The sequence below is a fragment of the Drosophila grimshawi genome, unplaced genomic scaffold (genome assembly GCF_018153295.1).
Source record: "Drosophila grimshawi isolate 15287-2541.00 unplaced genomic scaffold, ASM1815329v1 contig_848, whole genome shotgun sequence".
Taxonomy (NCBI): domain Eukaryota; kingdom Metazoa; phylum Arthropoda; class Insecta; order Diptera; family Drosophilidae; genus Drosophila; species Drosophila grimshawi.
In genome coordinates this window covers 12,532,585-12,556,822 of record NW_025063692.1, presented here as the reverse complement: position 1 = coordinate 12,556,822, position 24,238 = coordinate 12,532,585, and the positions used below count along the sequence as shown (strand labels likewise).

Sequence of the window (24,238 nt, the reverse complement as noted above, 5' to 3'; positions counted from 1 at the left end):
ATATAATAATGAATCAATTAGTCGATTATTTTTGGTATCCTCTCATACAAAGTCTGTTATCCAAATTTGAATATATGCCAGCTATAACTGAAAAGTAAACAAAAATATATTTTTACATACAGAAATAAATTTAAATATTGAAAGCAAATAAAATATTCTTTTTTTCAGCCTCCCCGCTCCGATATAATATAATAATAATAGCAATAATAAATTGATATTCTCTCTCAGTTTTTTTGCCAAAACAAATCTACTCAAAATACTCATTTGAATTATTATTTTTTGTTTGTTTTAAAGCATTAAAGCAATAAAATATTGCCAATTTTAGTTTACTTAAGATTCTTGTTTCAAAAGGTTGAAAATTTTTTTTTGCATGCTCTATAATATTTATTTAAGAATTATAGTTCGATTTTGCACATACGATTTGAATTCTTCTTCAGAAATCGATATACGAAAATGTTGAAAATCGTATGTCATTGAAAATACAATAATTTTGTTGTATATTTCTTTCAAACGTTCAATTCGTATATCCTCTACATAAATATAATAATGAATCATTTAAGTGTGCCGGGGAAGGGGATTTCTTCATGCATACCCTATTTGCATTGGCTCTGTCATTTTTGTACAGGGTATAAGTAACAGCGGAAACGGAAACGAGCCAGCGAATTGTCGCCAAAGTTGTTCACTGTTTATTGCCACAATGCCACGCCCAGTTTGGCCAAAAACGCCCCCGCACCCATACCACACATTTCGTGCATGTTCATTATGCGCTAACAAAATCAATGAATGGTGAAAAAATTAATATCCTCTGCGAAAATAAAAAAAAAAAAATGTTGCAAAAAAAAAAAATGAATGAATTGAAAAAGTTGCTGGCAATTCTTATGGTTAAAACACACGATTCCACAACTAAGGGTTGGGGTCTGACGCTGGGTGGGTGCGGGTGTAGGGGTTGGGGTGGGGGTGGGGATGGGGGTGTTGGTTTTCGTGTCAGCAGCCGGCAGCAGTTTTAATTTACACAAAGCGTAGTCAGGCGTGTAATGCGACAAGGGGATTGTGCCAGGAGAGGGGTAGGAGGGGAATAAGCGACCAAGGTATGGAGATTAAGGGGAGGCTGGGGGATGTGGATAGGGATGCACGACAATTCGCGACGACAAGGACGACATTTAAAAAATGCCTTAAGGCAGGCGAGGACAGCAAAAACAACAACAACAACAACAACATCAACAACAACAACAACCAAAGTGACGACGACGGCGTCAAATGATTTATGAAATTGCTTTTGCCGTTGCATACTTTTAGCTTGCTTGTGTGCTGGTTAAGCGGGGAGGGGGATGGCGTCTAAGTGGGTAAGAGAGAATATGCCGTTGGTGTTCAAGCATTGCGCTTGATGGAGCCGCCGACTGATGCGATGTCAATTAACGCTACACGAATACAGACCCAGTCGCAGATACAACAAAAGACAGTTGAAGCTGCAGCTCTAAGTGAAAATTGTACTCAAGTCTTGTATATTTATCAAAAAATAATAATATGCTTCTGCCTGCTGACAACTTGGCTGTTTCTCATTCGATCTAATATTATTATTATTATTAATTTTATTATTGTTGGGATACCTGTCGATCTATTGTGCCACCTTCTGAGACTATAGCTCCTCCATCAACCCCAGCTGCTGCACGAATACTAGACTCCTTGCTAGGTTGAGGGCTTCTATGTCTTTGAAACTCATAACACGCATCCCTAGGATGTTGCCTGATCTTCCGGTTAAGGCGACACACTCTGCGGATTCTTCCCCGCTTGAGGATTCTTCGTCGTTTTCACAAAACCTGCATATGTAGTTCGTTAGTATAAATACTTAGTTTAGTTAGGTGACTTCTTAGTCTACAATGTTCTGTCCGTAGACCGGTGAGTATCCTAAGTCTGTTCTTCCCCATGGATATTACTTGCTTAAATCGCTTATGATTATAGCCACCCAAAAGACATCTGGTTTGTCGGAATCCTGGTGTCTCTGTCCAGCTCCGTTGCCGCCTCCGCCTCCGGCTTTCTTCATTGCTAAGCTGCACTCGTATTGTGTGTCTTCCTATGGTCGATAATATACATATGTAAAATATATACATTTAGAAGACGCCTATGCCTTTAAAATTGTTATCGCAAAACGATCGATTTTTTCGAAGCGGAGGCAGTTATGGATCAAATTAAATAAACTTGTGCTCCACGGTGTATACGAGAACTTACATTCGAAACTTGGGGTCCCCAAGCCTCTGAGATCCGAGTGCTCATATAGCCGTAGACGTTGAGTCTAGCTCATAAACTGTGAAAGATTTATTGATGACATTAGCATTTAAATTGCGAACTTGTCGATGTTATCGATTTGACATCTACTTATTAGGGTGTCACTAATGACAATAACACCAGAGATGAGGAAGAGGAAGCCAGGTCACAGTTCGGTAATCTATCCCTAGGTGGGTGTAATCTATCCCTAGGTGGGTGTAATCTATCTATATTCTTAGCTGAGAAAATCATTGCAATCATTGCATTGTAAGCTGAACAATATTCAGAGGCCGTTGAACCGACAAACAATAATCAAAAAGGGATTCAAAGTAAAAACATTTTGTATTCGATATTTGAATTCGATTTTTATTGGGCTGTAAATGTTGGTGAACTTAGTCGATTTGGGTAACGGATGCCTCATCGTTGCTGGAGCAGCGACTGCTCTCGCCATCTGTGCGATACTTGATGGAATCAATGATCTCAACATCGATATCCCGATCGTGCTGCAGGCTGCTGCTCTCCGTCTCCAACAAAGCGCCCCCAATGTCACTGGAGCCCCGTCCCAGCGAATCCTCATCGCACAGGTCTGCCGACTCTGACTTGGTGTCCGTCTCTCGATGCTGCAACTGCTGTTGCTGCTGCTGCTGCTGTTGCTGCTGCTGCTGTGCGGCAAACTGACTGTAGAGGCGTGGCAGATGCTGCAGCATATAGCTGGCACCGGATTTCGATAGATTCGCTGCTGCAGCAGCAGCAGCAGCGGCAGCCGCAGCTGTTGCTGCCGGTTGGTTCTCCTTGCTCTCGCCGAGATCATAGTATTTGGCATAGTGCTCGAATTTGTTCAGTGCACCAACACCGATGCCGGCCGAGCTGCTTGCGGCACTCAAATTGATGGCATCCTGCTGCGCTGACTTGGGTATGGGCACGGTGAAGGCGGATCCATGACGCTGTTTGCTCAACAAATTGTTGCTGCTGGCCAAACCAATGCCGCCAGCAACTGCTCCACCGCCTCCACCAGCTACGCCAGCCACTCCAGCCGCAGCACCAGTTGCTGCCGCCGCTGCGCCAGCTGTATCCTCTGTCGGCAACATGTTGCTGTTGGACAGCGGCGAGACATTCTCCTTTTTGCGATCGTAAATGTGCCCGGAGACGCGCAGATCGATGAAGAAGTGCAGCGGATCGATGCCATACGGGGCATACAATGGTGGATACCAAACTGGCGGCGGCGGTGGCAACACCAAATCCTGCGGCGGCAAAGATGCTGCCGGCGGCGTATTCTCCAGCAAGCTGTTGTCCACAGCCCCGCCCAGTGTGGCCTTTGTCAAGGATTTCGTCTCCAGCTTGCTGTAGCCATACGATGTGGATGTGGGCGTGGGCGTTGTTGTGGGTGTCGGTGTGGGCGTGGCAGCTGACTTATTGGTTAACTCCAGCGGTTTTTCAGTTGTTGCCGCGCTGTTTGAGTGTGGCTGTTGCTGCTGCTGCTGTTGCTGCTGCTGTTGCTGCTGTTGCTGTTGCTGCTGCTGTTGCTGCTGCTGTTGCTGCTGCTGCTGTTGCTGCTGCTTCTCCTCGGCGTCGCGTCGTTCGCGCAGTTGCTCGTAGTACGGCCGGTGTGACCAGGAGCGTTTACGAGAACGTCGCACTAATGCCGCCTGCTGTTGTTGTTGCTGCTGTTGTTGCTGTTGCTGCTGCTGTTGCTGCTGTTGCTGTTGTTGCTGTTGCAGCTGCAATACCCGTGCGGTTTCGTTGTTGCGCGTCTGCACCAAGGAGCGCAGCATGTCGCTAAAGAAATAATTGTTGGGGCCAACGGGCGCTGAGTATAGATATGGGGGCGTGGCAGCCATAAGGCGGCTAACATAGTCCTGATTGCGCAGCTCGTGAATGTTGCTCTTGCGCGGCGTCAATTGTTGCTGTTGCTGCTGCTGCTGCTGCTGTGCGCCAGTTGTTTGATGCTGTTGCTGTTGTGTTGCTGCTGCTGTTGTTGCTGCTACAGCGGCTGTCGCGGTGGGCGTGGCAGCAACTGCAGTGACGCCAACAGCGCTTGTTGCCGTTGTGCTGCTGTTGTTGCTGCTGTTGTGGTTGCTGTTGTGGTTGCTGCTGCCGTTGCTGTTGCTGTTGCTGTTACCATTGCCGTTGCCGTTGCTGTCCTTCATTCTGCCAGAGTGCCGCTGCAACCAGAAACGGAAACATTTTCATTAGCTAAAAATGATGTCGTTACTTTAAATTCAAGATGCTTCTAATTGAAGGATATCATTTTCCAGATATACAGCAATATTAATAATTTATACATAATTCATAACAAACAAGTGAGAATGCTATAATTGAGACGACTCGACTAGTAGATGCCCTGCACCAAAGTCGTACACCATTTAGATATTCGCTGAATACAGTTCATAATCGATTCTTATCGATGTTTGTCGATACAATTATATAAAGTTGGTCTGGGTGTGGTGTACGAATCTGAGACGGATATGACCAAATCGACTTGATTGAGAATGCTGATCAAGAATATGCACATATATGTATATTTATGGGGTCGGAGATGTTTCCTTTTCCCTTACACACGTCCATTATACCCTTTTAACCATTTCCAATGGGTATAAAAGTAACACGACAAAAGTGAGAAGTAAAGAAAATCGTTATTTATTTATGACCAGTCGACACAGAATTATTACAAAATCAATCAATTTAATTAGAAATAAAATTTAAGAAATGTTTAACAATTAAGAAAAAATAAATGCGAAAAGGGGTTTTTAGTTGTGGTGAGTTCTAAAATGTGTTGCAAGGTTTGCATAAAAACAAATACCATTTAACTTCTATGCTATCTATCTATATCCATATCTATATATAAATATATATATTTGGCCTTTGCTAAACCCGAATCAGATTTAATATTATAATTGAATAAGTTTGAGTTTTTTTTTTAGTTTTGTTTGAATGCAATAATTCAATTTATAAATCTTAATAAATATTTACTTAATTAAAAAAAAAAAATAAAAAATGTAATCCATTGTGTGAAATCCAAAACGTTTTATTGGCTTTATATAACACAATTTGAACAATCTGAACATTGTCATTTTGTGTTAAGATTTTATTTTATTAAAATACTCGACTAATACTTCTTCTAACTTTTCTCATTACATATATTTCCTATGGCAACTAAAGAATATTTACTATTCATATACATATACATATGTATATATATATATATAAGCTTTGCATATAGTATTTGAAAATCACGCCCATCTCTAGATAAAATGAATCTTATTGTCATTTTCAGTTTTGAGTCTTAGCGTCGCTTCTGCTGTTGACTTGAATAAGAAGCCCGTTGAGATTTATGTACATATTTGCATTGTCCTTGTGAACGTCTTCATTTTCAATGTATCCACGCCCACATCCCCCCAGCTCCGCCGCCCCCTCCCCCATGCACAGGTCCTGTTGTTGTCTACCTTTTACTTGCTCTTCAGCTCGTCTTCATTTTCCATTTAATGGCAATTAAATGTGATTTCCCATTTGCCTCACAGTCAGACTGACTGTGTACTCAACGAATGCTGTTCAAATAGCTCCAACAGCTATTGGATATAGTGCATATATGTATATATATATTCTGGCTATCTAAGTCTAGTGTTATTGTTTTTTTTTAAAGGTTATTTTTATTTTATACAAAGGTTTGAAAATTGTTCATTTTGATTATTATAATCCATGGCAATCAAGGAATGAGGGATGCTCACATTGAAGAGTTGCATCAGTAGAAGAAACCCAAAAGGACTTCTAGATAAATACAACTTTTCTACATTAAAATTGTATTTTTTAAGAATGCAGGTTTAGTTTCCCAGAAACTCAAAGAGCAGAGCCATCCATCTGCACTTTTATTTATTTATTTATTTAATGACAACTAATATAAAAAAATAAAAAATAAAAAATACATCAAATTAAATGAAAAATAATATTTAAATTAAAATAAAAAAGAAATACTGATTAGATTTCCGGGGGTATTTAAATTGTTGCATGTCTTGGGGAACACTCAGAAAAAACTCAATCAGATTTATAGTTTTTATTAGTTAAAATTGGGTTCTTAACTAGCTTGAAACGATTAATACAAGGAATATTTAGTAGAGCATCCATTAAGAGAATGTGGAAAGAAATAACGGGTATGTTTAGGGGGAAAAGAAAAATTAATTTGGCTCTTCAATCGATTTCTCTGACTTCATTATTTTGTAATTTAACTACAAACGCAACACCAAGGAGGAGTCTGTCGGAGGAGTCTGTCGGAGGAGCCTGTATAGAGGTAATACATCTAGTTTTTTTGTTGCTGAATCGATTCCAATGTGAATCAGATATTGTGGATCCGTATTCCACAATTGGACGTACAAGAGAAGTGAAGAGTATCTTGGTCGTATATATGTCCATATTCCACGGATATAATCGGTCGGTTTATTCTGAGTAATCTCTAATGAAATTTAGATATTGGGTATGTAATATTCGGCGTGCTTGAGACAGCCATTGTTGCTTGTTTTCAAATATCGTCGACCACATTCAAATGCCACAATCTGATACGAATATATGCACATATGGCTATATCTTTTACCTTCCACCCCCCAATCCTGTAGTCCCCAAGGGAGGAGCGCTTGCAGATTTGGGCTGGGATTACTGCTGCCATTCCAGCCACGTGTTTTTCCTTGTTTGTGTGTACGTGTGTGTGTGTGCGTAACACACTCACAAAATTTGCATAGAAAAACATGCCGCATAAACACACACACACAAACACAGACACACACATAGAGAAACACAGGCAGCTAGTCTGTTAATAAGCTTACATGACGCGCCAAATTCCAGCAAATTAAATGTTTCAACAGTTGCCACAAGGCTCCCACTCCTCAGACTCTCTCCCAGCAGCCGCCGTGCCCCATGCCGCATGCCGCATGCCGCATGCTTGCCCGTGCCACGCCAGAAACCAACTCAATTGTTGTGTTCGCAGTTGAGGCACTTGACGCCGTCAAAGTTGTTGTTGTCGGTGAGTGTGGCAACCACACGGTGGCTGCCTGTATCCTGTCGCTGTCAATTCTAAGCGGCGCCCCCCGTCACCCCCTTGCAACCTCGGTCTCTCCCCCTGCCAGCCAGCCAGCCAGCAGTCGTCTTGTTGCTCTTTCATTTTCGCATTTCAAAAAAGTTTTTAACGCTGCTGTCGCGGCTGCTGCTTGCCAACTTGCCAACTTGTTGTTGTCGCTGTTGGTTTTGATTTTACTTCTTATTTTTTTATTTATTTTTTTTTAAATAATATTTTTTATTGTTTTTTCATTTCGTTGTAAAAATATAAAAGTTTTTAACAACTGTCGTCAGGCGTCGCCGGCAACGTAGCCGGGGGTGGGTAAAAAAGTAAATTGGCTGCGTTCCGTTAGTTGATTTGCATTTTTTGGCAGCGCAAAGAAAGACGGCTACAATTTCGGACCAAGTTGAAATTAGATTATGCTAATTAAGGCGTGGCATCAACCACTCTGTACAACTCCCTCACTCTCCCTCTCCCTCTCCCACTCCCACTCACACTCCACCCCCACCGCCTCACTGCCTCCTGGCCACTGATTGATGCGGCAGAGCTTTAATTGCTGCTGATGCTGCTTGGTTGGATGGTTGGTTGGTTTGCTGGCTGCGTGGCAGCATTTTAATATTCAATCAGCAGCTGGCGTCAACTTTTTTTAATGGCCAACGTCAAGAGAAACTTGGCCAACTTAGTGCGACTTAAGTCTGCAGCTGAGATTAATGCGCAGCTGGCAAAAGTGCAGCAGCCACAACAACTGCAAGTTGTTTGTGTTACTGTTTATGTTGCCACAAATACAAATATAAAACTTTTGCATACCTCGCAGCAACAATTAAAGCAAGCACCAACTTCTTGCAACAGACACAAAGAGTAAGTTAAATTCAAGCATATCCGTCTCAAACATTTCACACAAAAACAGAGGCTCAACGGAAACTGACATGTTTTTGGGGAAAACGCAAAAAACAAATGTTTTTTTTTGGGCATGTGAGCTATTTACAAGAAAAATAATTCGAAAAAATATTTATTTATGAATTTATGCAGACTTAAATTTAAAAAATTAATTTATGAGATTAAAAAAAATTGAATTAGACACAAAATAATTAATTTAAAATGAGAATAATTAGTCAAGTTAAAATTGAAAATGTAAAAAATATCAAATGGCCAAAAAATTGATTACATTAACGAAACCCAGAAATAAACTCAATCAAACCATGACATTTTAATGATTAGAGATAATTCATAATTAATTTTAATGATTAGAATTAATTATTAACGTATTTTAATTTTGTGGTGCAGTTTGAAATGCGTCGAAGGAGACTTCATCAATAAAGTATATATATTCTGGATCACAATCACAAGTCGAGTCGCCAAAGCCATGACCGACTGTCTGTCTGTTCCTAAGCTAATTAATCGTAGCTTTCAAGCTATTTTAAAACATGAAATATATCCACATTTTTAATGCAGGCTGTCTAAATTTATAGTTGACAGTTTAATTATAGTCTGCAGGGATAAGTTGCCTACGACATGCCGATCTTTCTTGTTTTCAGTTGTGATCATTTTTGATTGAAATAACCAACAAATTTACAATTATTGCCATTTGTGCAGACTCTCTTTCTCTCTCTCTCTCTCTCTCTCTCTCTCTCTCTCTCTCTCTCTCTCTCTCTCTCTCTTCTATCTCTGTCAATCTCTCAATTAATAATATGAATCGTAAAAAAACGATGTCAACTCGATCGTTATTATTATTATTATTGGAATACCTGCACTGCGAACTATTCGATCTATGTGCCCCCTTCTCAGACTATAGCTCCTCCATCAACCCCAGCTGCTGCACGAATACTAGACTCTTCGCTAGGTTGAGGGCTTCTATGTCTTTGAAACTCATAACACGCATCCCTGGGATGCTGCCAGATCTTCTGGTTAAGGCGACACACTCTGCGGATTCTTCCTCGCTTGAGGATTCTTCGTCGATTTCACAAAACCTGCATATGTAGTTCGCTAGTATAAATACCTAGTTTAGTTAGGTGACTTCTTAGTCTACAATGTTCTGTCCGTAGACCGGTGAGTATCCTAAGTCTGTTCTTCCCCATGGATATTACTTGCTTAAATCGCTTATGATTATTGCCACCCAAAAGACATCTGGTTTGTCGGAATCCTGGTGTCTCTGTCCAGCTCCGTTGCCGCCTCCGGCTTTCTTCATTGCTAAGCTGCACTCGTATTGTGTGTCTTCCTAGGCCTCAAAACGGTTCCCGAATTGGTCAAGCTTTGATTTTGAACTCAATCCTTAATATCATAATAAAAATAGCGGTAAATAGTTACTCCGGCGGCTCCCCGCTCACATTGGAATAGCTGGTAAATGAAGTAGCAAATGAAGCGCGAAAAATGCTCATCATTTTCTAATCACAGAAACCAACCACAATCGCTTACACATTGGAAGATATTTCCCACAGAAAACTTAGAAATATAAAGACTTAATACTAAGCAACAGCACTGTAAAAAAAATCAGAAACAAAATAATTAACGGATCAACTTTGAAAACTTTACAGGATCTAGACTAGGATCTTCCAGCTTAACCCCTTATATGCTCACTAAAAGCTGCAACACGAATCTAATCATATTCTATTTAGTAATAAATATTAAAAAAAATAAGCCATTTTTAATATAAGAATCAACATTAACTCTGCACACGGTTGATAAACATCCAAAAGGAATCTAACCTTAATTCTAAGCAGTGTCTAATTTACAAACTTACGATAAAATCTTAATAAAGAATAAGAAATGACGAAATGAATAAATTTATTTATTTATTTATACAAAACAATGTACAGAGAAAAATGCCAACTTATATTTATATTTGAAGGATAAATAGCTTTAACAAGTTAGCTCGAAAATTTTAGATTTCAATTGCGAAACGTATCAAAAGTGAAAAATAAAAGTCCAAAAAAATACAATATTTTCTTAAAAGAAGATAGTTTAATCTAAGTTTAAGATTGCTGTTTTCTTTATCAAAACTACCAATTTTAATATTTGATTTTGAGTTTGCTTTGAGTTTGCTTTGAACCAAAGATGCCTTGGTGCCTGTGCTGAGATTCCCTGGCCATATATAATTATCTATATATATATATATATATTATACACTCTGCGAAATTCGATTAAAGGCAGTCACTTTCTAGCCGTCGGAAAAGTAAGTAGATCGTTATAAGGAACTTCTTTGAATGGTATAGTTATAGTTAAGTGAACATATTTAATTCATATTTGATGAGTACAAATATATTAGTGAACTTTATGGGGCATTAACCAGACCCAAATCTCTTATTCTAGCAGAATAGAGCTCCAATACATGTGGGTGGTTTCGGGATAAGTGTTTGAAACTTTTAAAGTGGCTAGCACGATCACCCGACCTGGGTCCCATAGAGAAAATGTTGGGAAATCTGTGTCGTCGGGCCTAAGTGGGTAATCGACACTTTGAGACCAGTTAGGAAATGGTCCCGAATCCCATCACATGACTTGCAAAACGTTGTTGAATCGATGCCAAATCGAATTGTTGAAGTTATAAACAAATCTGGAGGCTGGGCACATTAATTAATTTGTTATTTTTATGCCATTTCTATATGTTATAGTAGTTTTAATCGAATTTCGCACCTTAAACACACATTTTTTACAACAATTTGAATACAACACTTTCTGTTACCAATTTAATTTATTTTTAGCTTTGATCGAGTTTCGCTGAGTGTATATCTATCTATATATATATATTTATAAATATATATGTATACATTTATATATATTTATGTCTCTTATACTTTAATCATAAATCAAACCTACCCCGATGCGGTCAACCCTCAATGAAGTTTATTTCAGCTGAGCTCACACACATAGAGAGAGAGAGAGAGAGAGATATATATAGACAGAGCGAGAGAGAGAGAGAGAGAGAGAGAAACACATCCACTTAACTGTCACTTTACGGGAACAACCTTATAACATAATTACAGGCATATCAAACAAGGCTTAGCTCGCTTACAGGCTCAAGTTTGGGTTGCGAAGGGTCAAAGCAAGGAGACGCGTGCAGCAACCCTTGCCGCAACAGTTGCAACGGTACTTCAAAGGCCCAACGGGGGGGCGCCTTACTTAAATATGTATGTGTGATCTCAGTTGACTTAGCTGCAATTCAAATCTAGAGCTATATCATCTCATATATGTAATTGATCAATACAGTTGCCCAATATTCGACTACAAATTGCAGGAAATTCAAATATTTTCGCCTTTGGCTATATAATTCTATAGATTGATTGTTATATTATATCTTATTGGACGCATAATTAATGAGTCTATTCCATGTGAGATTTTGAAATTGAAGTATTGTTAAAACAGAATGATTAATAACAATTGAAAGAGCTTCCAATCTGTTTGTCTTCATCAAGGATTTGGTAAAAGATTTTTCCTCTCCAAGGTTTTTGAGATTGTCAACTGTAAGCACAATAAATACGAATGCCACACCGAACTACAATTAAAATATAAATATTGTATTTATAAATGTGTTTTAATCTGAGGCCATTCGAAAATGTGAAAACATTTAGAGTCAAATGACTGGGCGCCGAATTGGGGACGCTTTAATTGAGTTGTTCACGCTGTTTACCTACTATGGGCAAACTTTGTGCATTGTGCCACATGCCACATGCTGGTGACTGCCACTGTCTATTAGCTGTCCGCCCCCCTCCCCTACACACACACATCGTTGAAATTGTTGCTAAAGTGTTGTCATCGTTGTGCTTGTTGTTGTGGTTGGTGTAAACGTTACAACGTTTGACTGCGAATTAAAATAATGTGCCACTTGTGGCGCCTGTGTGTGTGTGTGTGTGGCATGTGTGCTAGTCCAGGACCTGCAGGACAAATGCACAACATGCTTTTCGGGGTAGCTCTGCGCCTGTGAATTTGACAAAATCTCATTTAACTCGTCCTGGGTCCGGGTCCTGGTCCTGGCCATGAGACCAAACACATGTGAGCCAACACATCGTTACCTTAATCGAATTTGATTTGAACCCTTTTTCGACGACAAGTCCATGAGATTGATGTGCGTCTCTTTGGGGTGTTCATGTGTCTGTGTGTGTGTGTGTGTCTGCGTTACTGCAATCCTTGACGCTTGGCTGCGTTTTGTGCGTTATTATGAGTTATGCTTAAATAATTTTTGCAATTGCTATGCTTATATTCAAGGATTTGAGATTTCACATTTAAGGGTTTCATCGGGGGTTGAGTTATGTTGTATTTAGGACTTCTTCAGTCCTCGTCCACTCATCCACTGAGGTTGAGTGGTTTGTTTGTGGCACGAGCTTGGGACATGTGATATGTTGCGAATATGTTGCAAATAGTTTTAAGCGTATTAAAAACTTTAATATATTGCGAATGAATTCATTATTTTCCTTGTGATTAATCATGATGATAAATCTCGATATTTTTGGTTTCATCAAATCAAATAACTGCATTTAAATATTTCTGTACCTTCTAAAAGATATTATTGAGTCGATGTTATTTTATATATAGCCGTTATCACTATTATCACATTGGAAAAAAGATTCGTATTCGAACTTTCACAGCCCAAAAAATATATGTCAAATCTATACCAATTTTCAAGAGCAATACCCTTTTGATCAGGGTTCGGTCTTTAAACTAAGACTGCATCTCAATTGGGAAACATGCAATTTAGCCGTACTTATCTCAAAATGACATCCTTAAGAATCCCTTGTAGGAATTGATCAGAATTTATCAAACTCTTAACTTGTTCATAACTGAAATGGGTACTTTCTGAATATGGATCACAGAATAAGGTTGTGACATTGTTATATATTTGTAGATCGGTCCATGTAAGGAATCAGTCGAATACTGACTCAGTTAAGATTTGTAAATTGAATATGAACTTCAGTTGGACAGAGATAAAGATTATTTGCCAAATTAGAGACAAAATCTTGATTTAAGAACTGCTCCTTTGAAGCTCAAATTATGATCTACAATGAGTGTTTTCTTAGATACAAAAGTATTTTGTTCTATTTAATTAAATAATACATTTAAATAAATACTGTTGTGTTCACTTTACAAATATTTTAAGCAGGAATCAAGACATAATTAAATTTTGCGACAATTTGATAATATAGCAATTCCTTGGCAGTATTAAGTTTCCATGAATTCTTGAGGAAATGCTCACCACTTGATCATCGATTATGCACCGAACAAGAATTTGTTTATGTTTTGTTGCACTTGTCAATGCAATTGACTTGATTCACTTGACACAAAAAAACAACAAAAACAACAAAAATTGCAATATAATTGAATTGAATCCGAATCAGAATCGGGACTGCACTATTGTCTGTGATTGTCACGGTGACTGGGCACTTGAGTCGTGAGTTGTATTGTGGACTGAACTGAACTGCCGTCGATGACAGTTAAAAATCAAATGAAATGAATGTCTGGCAGTCGAGACAACCGCATGCCGCATGCGGCATACTCTCGTCGAGGACACACAGCACACAACACACAGCACACAGCAGACAGCGCACGGCGCACGCCAAACGAATCCGAATCGGAATCCGTTTCACTGACGCGAGTCCTGAGCCCGAGCCGGAGACCGAGCCCGAGCCAACTCGAGCATTCGGCACGGTTTTAAAATTATGAATTTTTTTTTCCAAAATGAAACGAGGCATAAGCAGAAGTTTTGGGTGGGTGTTGCTCTTGGCTGTTGCTGTTGGTTGCTGCTGCTGTTGGTGGTGCGCAGCAGCAGCAGCAAAGTGTTAAGCCAAAGCGGCAGCAATCGAGCCACCCTCGTTGCATGCTTTCGCACGCGAATTGCAGGCGAGGCGCCACAAACTTTACGTATTATCTCCTAAGAATGGCTTAGCTGGCAGATCAGTGCAACGTTGCCGCATTTCATGTTTGATTTTAGTGTTGAAAAATGCTTTTAAGCTCTTTGTATTTAGCAGTTTTACTAATTAAAATGGAGTATTTAGTAAGCTAACTCTAACAGCAAAAGCTTCATGACTTGGATATTGTCTTGTATTCATTTAGATTGTGAGTTGTATTGTTTTTAAGCCAGTCCAAATAAATACATGATATTCTCAAAATAAAGAAGCTTTTGCTGTCACTGTTCTCGAAATACTCGATTTGAACTAGATATAAAAGCATTACTTACATTCATCATTACTAATTCAATTCAATTCTTGTGAAATTATTTGAATTTCACACAAATAGCAGGTTGATTTATTGTAACGTTGCCAAACTTCTATAGCAACGTAACGGTAAAATGCACATATGTTTAGCCTCGACTCGCATGCAACGCTGCCAAACTTCATTACGAACTTATTATAAACGGCTATTGCCTGCCGGCCGCTTAGCAGTGAGAACAAAAGACGCCCATAAAATAGTGGGGGGAGGTGGGCGGGGTGTGGGAAGTGGGAGATGGCAAATAGAAAAATGATACCGGAAATGGGCGACGTGTTGCCAAAACAGACAAACAGACCTGCCATTGTCTAGGAGGGCCATAAGCATATAATTTCTATTAAAATAAAGGCGTGCGGATGCAAACATTTACAGATGCGTTATACTTTGTATGCCCTGAACCCATTGGGTATAATGAAGTCGTGCACGAGTACGCAACAGGCAGAAGGACGCATCTTCGTACACATAAACAAGAAATATATAATTGATCAAAATATGCCGTCGATTCGATCTAGTCATGTCTGTCCGCATGTCCGTCTTTGTGCAGCACTTGCTCAAGAATTGTAAGGGCTCGAGTTCTCTCACTAACTTAGGCAGATCAAGTTTATTTCACTTTATCGATAACCAATACCGATAAGAATCGATTACCATAATTTTCAAGATTCAGCTTTATAATCTGGTTTTATGATTGGTAAAAACTTGAGTCAAATCGGTCAAATTAGAAAATATTTACTGTGCTTGCTTCAGTCAGTCTTTGGATAGATTCGATTCTAAATTGAAGCCGCTTCTTTGGTTAATCAGGCAAGCTAATGTTCAACGTTACGCCAGAACAATGCCTCTATACAAATAAATATGTTTATTATTTAATAACTGAATCTGACTTTCTCATCGTTTTCCCTTTGGACGTAGCGAAAGCATTTTGCCTCGAAAACACATTTGTGATAACGTCAAACATATTATTGGCATGTTTCTGATTTCACTTTGAAGTCTATTCATGGCATTAATTTTAGTTATTTCAAAATTTTACTAAAAACGCACACTCAAAAAAAAAATTTGAATTAGAAATGCGCCATGCTTTTGGCAATTAAGTCTGCTCACCAAGTAGAAGAATTGAAGAATTCTTATAGTAGCTTTTTTTTACTTATATTTATTATTAAACATTGGTATTTTAAGATTTCACATATACAAACACTTTATAAATTTCATCTAACTCAATTTGATAAAACACACACCCAAACAGAGAGCCTTCGTTTTCGAGTTGGATGATTTCCCAGTGACTATATGGCAGCTAAAGTCTATTCTGAATTTCACGGTTTGCATTCCTACTTTTTAGAAATGATTTTCGATATTATGTAAAAGAATAGAGGAAAAAACAACATACTTTAGGATTTAGGCAAGTCTTTCTTTTTAGGAAAAGTTTTTTTTTATATTAATAAATTGTCTCTAAAGACAATCTAACTTTTGAGGTGAGTTTCATTTTTAGGTAGATTTTATTTTTTCTGAGTGCATGTCGAAGTGTGTGCGTTTATGCATATTTCTGCAACATGTGTCTGCGATAATTGGGCACACAGGGTAATTGATAGTCTAGCACCGCCACCCAGCCAGCATTTTTATTGTTTTTTTGTTTTTATTTTTTAATGAATATGCAAAGCAGCAAAGCGTCGACGACGGCTGCCTGTTTGCGACTTCATTAGCGACACCACCCCCAAAGGACATCCCATTGCAGTCGGCGTTGTTGCAGCTGCTGCTGGTGCTGTTGCTGCTGGCGTTGCCAAGCAATTGCAATGTGTGTGCCATCCGCATCCGCATCCACATCCGTATCCGCATCCATGACGTTTCTTTCTATCATCTCGCCTATTTTTGTTACTTCTTTTCATACCCGGAACACATTGAAAACGGTTAAAAATGCTATAATGAATATGTGCAAAAGCATGCAACTGGCTGAAGGATGCATCTGCAACAGCAGCCGAGTCGACAGCAATAAAAGTCATAATTTTAAAGGTTCTTGAACTTGACATGTAAACATATCTTTACACTATATTGTTCATATATACATTTATGGCTGGTGCGAAAACAGGAGCCTTTGCATAACTTCTAGTTGAGTTTATAAAAATAAATTGGCCAATATCAAACCATTGGTTTAAGAGTATCACGTAGTCGAGCACTCGCGACTACAGCATTCTTATTTGCTTTTGTTTGTTCTTCTTTTATTTAGTTATTTTTTATATATTTTTTTGAAATAAATACCGTGTTAGCTGGTGCCGTTTGTCAGTCACTCACTCAGTCAGTCAGTCGTTGTTAGAGATACATTCCCAAGCTGCAAACCCCGCTTCCCCACTAAGCCGTGTTCCCTTTTCGATTTGCACCCACCCCACTAAATCCCCTTCCCACATTCCCTCACACCTTTCGCACACACACACACACACACACTTCATTGTCTGCGCTGCACATCAAACGTCAGAGGAGCAGCGGCCGCAGTAGCAGGAGCTGGATCAGGAACCAACGCAGCGCGTCAGCTCGGAAGGAAGCTGTTGCCTGTGAGCCGCATTGTCTACTGTTCCCCAACTGCTCCTAAGCCAGTATCCCTGTCCCCCGCCCCTTCCGCCCCCACACTTTGTTTGCCTATTTCTCAGAGTGGCTCCGCACAAAGGCTGTGAATGTTTACACTTTGGATTTGCTGTTGGTCGTCGCATATATACATTTTTTTTGCTGCTGCTGCTTCTTTTTTCTTTTTATGAAATTTGTTTGGTTTGCTCTGATTTTAAATGTGTTTTCGGTTAACGGTTGTTATGGCAATGAAGGCGGGGCAGGGGAACGCATCGTGTAACAGCGGCTGTTGCCAATGGGGTGCCCCACTGTGGCACAATGCAGCAGCATCTAGATTTCTAAGTGAAATCTTTTCTAGTTGCAATGCCACATTGCTGGAATGTTGCACAGCACTGAACACTTTGCTGACGCAGCGTTGCCAAACTTCACTGGATCTTTACTAATACTGCTGTGCCAGGTTGTCCAACTTCATTGCGCACTGTTCAATTTTAATTTGATCAATTCAATATGCTTGGGTCACATTCTGTGCTACGTTGCCTAACTTCAAAGCTGAGTAATTTAAAATGTTTCACAAAATCTGCAAATCTTCTCCGCACTGATAAAATTGCAACACCTTGAAAAAGTAATATTTACTCATTGTTGTCAAACTTGAAAGTATCAAACTTGCTAACTTGACAAACTGTTGCAACTGGCAGACTTCCCTTATTTTTCTTCACTTTTTTTTTGCATTGTTGTCAACATTTAAATTAGACTAATACGACAACGCTTTAAACCTGGTTGGCTGCTGCTGCTGCTGTTGCTGCTGCAACGTTGCCAACATTTACAATTAGATTGCTGCTGCTACGTTGTCAATTTTCACTCATAGTGATATGCATTGTGTAAGCCGCTAAATTTGTGTTTTATTATACATCAGATTTGCAGCCTGGTGGCACTTCTCTGCCTCACCTGGCCACGTCTTTGCACGCTCGCATCCTCACATCCTGGCAGTCAGTATCATGCACATGTGTATATTATAGTTAACGAGTATATCTCGCAATCTGTGGATAGTTTGAATGCGCGCCCAACGTCTCCACACATGGCACACAATTTGTGCCACTTAAGTGTTGCGCATCCATTTCCGCTTAGGTAGCGTCCACACAGAGACACACACACATATAGACCACTCCAACCAACCACCCACTCGAAATCGTAGAACCATAGACGCAACCGCAGCGAACAACTCGACTACCTCTTGCTCCTCCTCCTCGCCCTGCTTCCGCTCCTGATTTTTTTACGCCCCCCCCCCCCCCCCACCCCCGTCCCCCTGCTCAGTCACATTATCCTTGCCTTTATTTTTTTCAATTTTCACTCGAGCGTTGATTGAAATGTTCAACGAACGAACGAATATGGCGATAGAGGAGGAGAAAGCGGGATGCGGAGGCGATGAAGGACAAGAGGATTGGGAATGGGAATTGAGGACATGCAGCAGTCGGCAGCAGTCAAAATGAGACAGAGAGAGAAAGCCACAATGGGCTCGGGTGGCATCAACGCTACGGTTGGATCTGGGTGGTTGGTTGGTTAGTTAGTTGGTTCGTATTCGTTGTTCGTATTGTTATTGTTGTTGTTGTCGCTATTTTTGTTGTTGTTGTTGTTGTCGTCCTTGCTGTTGTTGGCTTGCCCGGGCTTATTTGTTTGTTTGCATATAAATTGCAATGTGCCTCCCGTTTAGATTTTAAACTTTGTTTCTTCCAGTTTTACTAAATGCTTTTAGCAGCAGCAGCACCACCACCACCATCATCATCATCAATACCACCACCATCCAAAGCAATGACAACGGCACCGGCACCACCCTCGTTTTGAGTCGAGGCATCATTCAGAGCCAGTTCATCACTTCGCCAGCCCATCATTCATCAAGGACAATCAACGCCGAGGTCCGTTCGCGGTTTACATTTGATTTTACGGCTCAGAATATTTTTTTTCCATTTTCTCACATTTTAAATATGTTTTCTTTTTTTTGTGAGTTGGGTTGTTTTGGGCAGACGCCTAATGAATTAGTTTGCCGGTGTTTGAAATGTTCGACTTACCACAGAAAATGCAAATGTTAATTATTCTAATGATATATTCGAAAGCTTCGTTTTGCCAGCAGATTTGAGTATACAAACTAGAAGCATAATTTCTCAAAAATCTATTGTATATTTTAAATTAAAAATGTTAAAAAAAAAACAAATTAAAAAATCTTAGGCAGCAGACAATTGTTCCTCAGGAAGCTTTAATTTTTACTTTGCCTGAGTTTGTGGGATTTTTCTGGAAAACAATACACAAAAGTTTAATTAAAGTAAAATAAGAATACATTAGTCTAAAAGCCAAACCATGGGATTGAATTTTTACAAAGTTATGTTTGTGAAATGCTTTGACTTATCCCTTAATGAGTAGAGTTTATCTTTTGACCGATAGTTTCAATGATTACTTTATGACTAGTTTGAATGGGAATAGACGGACAGGCGGTCAGATGGGCAGTCGGATATGATTATGCGCAGTCGGCTATTGATGTTAATCAGCTATATGTTTATCTTTGGTTTGTTCTTCAGAATCGAGATTGAATTATTTCGAAGATTGGATTAAATTTAACAAATATCATATACAAGAATCTTGCAAACAAAACTAGCGCTTATACCACTTAGAGTACCTTCCAATAGGCAGCCTAGGGATATTTTTTCCAGATCACACTAACCAAGTTCACAATTAACTGTTCTTCTACAAAAATATTATTATATTATATTATTTTTGAGCATGTTTTAAGCTAGAGAATTTCAATTGTAAAGCTGTTCAAGGTATTTTGAACTTAGGCAGCTAGTTTTCCATATAGCCATATACCGCCAGTAACAATAACAAATACGATTTTTCAAAGGTTGACCAAGACAGCTGCTGAGTTGGGCTAGTCAATGACTAAACTCGCATAGAAATAATTTATTTATTGGAATTTAGATTCGCCTTTGGCTGTACGCAACGAATATCCACAGTGGACTCGCAATCATATAAAACGCTTAACTAACAACTAGGAGCATACATGGAATTAAAAGAAAGATAGAGAAAAAAAAGAGAGGATAAAATTGAATCCTAAGTGCTGGCCAGGTTTCAAGCACGATAATTTCGATTAATACCAGAACTAAGCGTTTAGCTTCACAGCGAAGTCAACATCCATTTTGATGGACGGTTTGCGCACAACAACAGCCCCATTACGTTGCTCCACCTCCAGTTGCTGGGAGATGCCATTCACCGTAATGGTGGCACTGCTGGGCACACGTTCCAGCCCAGCGATTATAATGCGCTCGAGCCAGGCGTCGGACTTGTAATTTGGCTTGCCAATGAAACGATTGGTCAGCTGATTCTCGGCAAACTCATAGTTCACATGGATGTGTTTGCCGTCCCGATACGCATAAGATTTCTCATCGTCCAGATAAAGGGTGCCAGCGGCCTTGCCCTGACGATCCAGGCAAATGACCAATGTGTACGGATCGTTGAGCATAAGCGTCGAGGCACGACGCGGACGCTCCTTCTTTGGCACAATGCTGCCGCCACGCTGCCAAACGGGTATCTAAAGGAAATGTAAATTTGCGACTGCTGGTTAAATGTGACAAGTGAACAGCTGATAATGTGGACTCACCTTATGCTCGTTAACTGGTATGCTCTCGTAGCCGGTACGTTCTTGTCGCTGAAACGTTTCCACATCGTACCAATAGTCGCCATTCTTCTTGTCGTCAACGGCCGGGAAATAGACATCCACTTTGCTAACGCCCTGCTGCATGACGGGACGGACGAGCAGACGCTGTTGCACCAGCAGCTGATTGTCAATGCTGAACGTCTCCTTGTCCAATGGATAGTGGGTCAACATTGGCCGAATTACCGGCGCACCCGTCTTCTCCAGCTCATAGAAGCTTGTGTACCACAGCGGCAGATAACTATAGCGTATCTTCACCGCTTCCTTGATGATCTCGCGTGTGCGCTCGGAGAAGAGCCACGGCTCGCGGCGCTTGGTATCGATATGGGCATGAGCACGGAAGAAGGGTAAAAATGCACCGGTCTGATACCAGCGCTCGACAAGCTCGCTATCCGGATTGCCAAAGAAACCGGCGACATCGGCGCCACAGAAGGAGAAACCGGCAACGGCCTCCGTCAGGCACATCTTAATCGAATATTGCAAATGCGCCCACTCCGCCATATTATCACCCGTCCAAATAGCCGCATAACGTTGCGATCCAGCGAAATGGGCACGCGTCAATATGAATGGACGCTGATTGGGATCACGTTGCTGGAGGCCTTCGAAGGTGCCCATGATATTCATATGGCCGTACAGATTGTGCACATCGCGATGCTCCCAGTTGCCATAGTGTACTAGATCTTTGGCTGCAGTAACTTCGGGTCCATTGAATACAGACGGCTCGTTCATATCGTTCCATAACATGACATCCTCGGTAACCGTGTTGAACTTGGACAACTGATATTGGCTAGCATAATAGTCGCGGACAACCGGATTGAAGAAGTCTGGATAGCTGGCGGGACCGGGCCAGCACCAGCCCTCATAGTCATTGCCCTCACGCGTCTTCACATAGTAACCATTTTCGGTGCAATCGTTGTGAAAGAAGTAGGAAGTATCGCGCTTAATATGCGGATCAATAATGATCACCAAATGGCGGCCGAGTTCGGTGAGATTCTTGATCATTGTCAGTGGTTCGGGGAACTTGAATTTGTCCCAGGTGAAGTAGCGTTTGCCATTCGTATACTCAATGTCCAGCCACATGGTATCCATGGGTATATTATACTCATCGAACTTGGCCGAAACGGAGGTCACATCGCGCTCATCGTTGTAGTTCCAGCGGCACTGATGATACCCCAGCGAGAACAACTGCGGCAGTGGGTGTGTCCCGGTCAGCGCTGCATATTGCTTAAACACATCCATTGGCTTGGGTCCGAGCATTATGAATGCATCCACAATGCCCGACTCGGATATAAAGTGTGCCGACGGCGGCGTCGATTTTCGCGATCCAGACACAAAATTAACCAGCGAGGACACCACATTCGTCTCGGCCGTATAGATGTCCACCCAGGTCTCGGCGGCATTCTGCCAGTAGACGCCGGCAGTGCGTTCGGGTCTGCAATTGAAGTGATTGTATTAGTATTATTATTCAACACAACCATTGTATACGACTTACCCATGACCATAGATCACTGGCACAGAGCCATAGAGGGCCATCTTACTGTCCAGTATGTACTCAAATACATCCAAATTGTAGAGGCGATAGGGCTCCGTGCCGGAAGTTGATTTCAACGCGAAGCTATCGGCATGCTCGGGTATGCCAAATAGCACTTCAGTGGCTGGAAATGAGAAATCAAGAGCAACTGCCTCGGGTCCATTGGGCTTAGAATCGTGATGCGATTTAAAATTCTCCTCCCATGCGCCTGGATCATCAACCGTTTCACCCGCGGGCTGTGCTGCCTCGGCATTCTCCTGCTGCTGCTGCTGGGCATCGTCTCCACCATCCGCTGGTTCAGCGGGCGCTTTTGCCTTCTGGCGCAGATGCTCAAAGTATAGCCAATTTTTGGCATTCACCGCCACGACGAGCACATCGTTCTCATAGAAATCAATGCGAAATGGATCGCCATGGATGACAGCCTTGGAAGTGCCAACCGTAATCGAAAGCTCATCCGACTCCTGGACGCGTATTCGTGTCGTCTTTGGTTCATCCTTGAGCGCATGCTCAACACGATAGCGCGGCCGCAGCGGTTGCTTTTCATCAATTTGCAAACGGAACGTGCTGCCGACCAGCGCCTCCAGCTTCAATGTGAACTGATGATGATTCTCCTTGTTGATCAAATCAGCGGTCAGCGAGTCCGAGTACGTATTCACTGTGCCACGTATGATGGCATATTTGCTGCCCGTGCTTTGCACCTTCCGCGAACGTCTAAAAGTTTAAATATTTTTGCATTTATTCAGTTGTTATATATAGATATTTTGTATGGGCACAAGAGAACATAAATCTTAGTGAGATTGTGTGTAATCTGATGGTTTTTAATATAGCATTTATGACTGCCCTGTGAACTTCGCCAATAATAAGCATTTACCAAGAAAGTGCAATAATACTAACCATGAAATCTTGTATTTAATAAATGTAAAATAAAGAAACTGTAATTATTCGCGATTTTGAATCAGATTTTTAAATTTAGCCTGCTCCGTATAAGCTTAGTAAACGCACTGATTTTAGCTGTACAAGTAAGGTATTTTCTCTTGATAAACTTTCCTACATACACACACACATATATATGTATTGGTATGCAATTTAAAAGTCAACCGGCATTTTGTCCATTGTTTTTATATATATGTATATGTTTATGTAGATATGTGTGTGTGCTTACCTGCAGAAGCTGCTCTGCTCGCATGTCTTGAAATTTGTTGGATCAACGCCAGCAGCATAGTTGATCAGCACCCCAATAATGAGGCAAGCAATGATTGTGAAACGCATTTTCACTGTCTGTCCGCCCAGCTCCTCGCCAGACGTAGCTATCCTTTATGTATGTGTGTATTTTCTGATGTTATATATTGGAACGGTAACTGTTTTGGGTGTTCAACTAAAATATACAAAAATTCTATTAACGCATATTTCTAATCCATGTGTGTTGGTGTCATTTGGAGCTGATAGCAGACGAATCAGCGATTAAATGGAACACGTCAGAAGTTCCGTTTTCGTTGGAGCCGGCAACAGATTTACAACAACTCCAGCAGCAAAGAGAAATAAGAATCAAAATGATAAAAGTAAGCGCAAACACAACTTTCGCTATCGCTATGATATAACTTAAATGCTTTAAGCCATGCTTAAATTTATATGTGGATAGTTTATTTCGTTGCCGGCAAAACTAAAACAAAGATGATTTTTTTAACAGCACTTGTGTCATATTCATTTAGAAATGTTTACGTGTTGTTTAACTGGCGAATGATTTGTAGTTCCTTGTAGTTACTGCAGTTTAAACTGACAAACTATGCATTTTAAAATAGGTTAAGAAATTATTAATTACCTGAGAACAAAGAAGGGCACTTGCTATCAATTTTGTTGATATGCCAATATATCGATGGCGGCGAAGTATTAAGCTTTTTGAGCGATACTACCTTTATATCGATATCGGAGGGTTCAAACTATCGATATGATGAAATGATTGAGCGCAACAGAT

The 24,238-nt window shown here is 40.5% G+C and overlaps 2 protein-coding genes across 4 annotated transcripts; both read right to left on the bottom strand.

Moving 5' to 3' along the window:
* Positions 1 to 2,613: 2,613 nt before the first annotated feature.
* On the bottom strand, positions 2,614 to 4,250 carry LOC6565573 (AF4/FMR2 family member lilli-like; the record flags this gene model as incomplete). Its single annotated transcript, XM_043216054.1, has 1 exon — positions 2,614 to 4,250. A coding segment is annotated over one exon (1,596 nt), but the record flags the coding sequence as incomplete, so codon positions are not given.
* A 15,665-nt stretch (positions 4,251 to 19,915) lies between these two features.
* On the bottom strand, positions 19,916 to 24,155 carry LOC6565572 (neutral alpha-glucosidase AB). Of its 3 annotated transcripts, none has more exons than XM_032739031.1 (5): positions 24,086 to 24,155; positions 23,429 to 23,641; positions 22,228 to 22,977; positions 20,682 to 22,167; positions 19,916 to 20,612 (listed from the first exon to the last, which is right to left on the bottom strand). In XM_032739031.1, the coding sequence occupies exons 2-5, from the start codon at positions 23,533 to 23,535 to the stop codon at positions 20,184 to 20,186; spliced, it is 2,772 nt and encodes a 923-aa protein (XP_032594922.1). In that variant the 5' UTR covers positions 23,536 to 23,641; positions 24,086 to 24,155; the 3' UTR covers positions 19,916 to 20,183. The 3 variants fall into 3 exon arrangements, with proteins under 3 accessions (XP_032594922.1, XP_032594923.1, XP_001992654.1); XM_032739032.1 differs by having other exon boundaries at positions 23,986 to 24,093; XM_001992618.2 differs by lacking the exon at positions 24,086 to 24,155 and having other exon boundaries at positions 23,429 to 23,651.
* Between the last annotated feature and the right edge of the window lie 83 nt (positions 24,156 to 24,238).

Excerpts from the sequence above, each read along its gene's own strand:
- LOC6565572 (XM_032739031.1), bottom strand. The coding sequence starts at position 23,535 with ATGCGTTTCACAATCATTGCTTGCCTCATTATTGGGGTGCTGATCAAC. Across the intron at positions 22,168-22,227 it reads CCAGTGATCTATGGTCATGG|ACCCGAACGCACTGCCGGCG; the intron begins GTAAGTCGTATA and ends CTTCAATTGCAG. Across the intron at positions 20,613-20,681 it reads TACCAGTTAACGAGCATAAG|ATACCCGTTTGGCAGCGTGG; the intron begins GTGAGTCCACAT and ends CATTTCCTTTAG.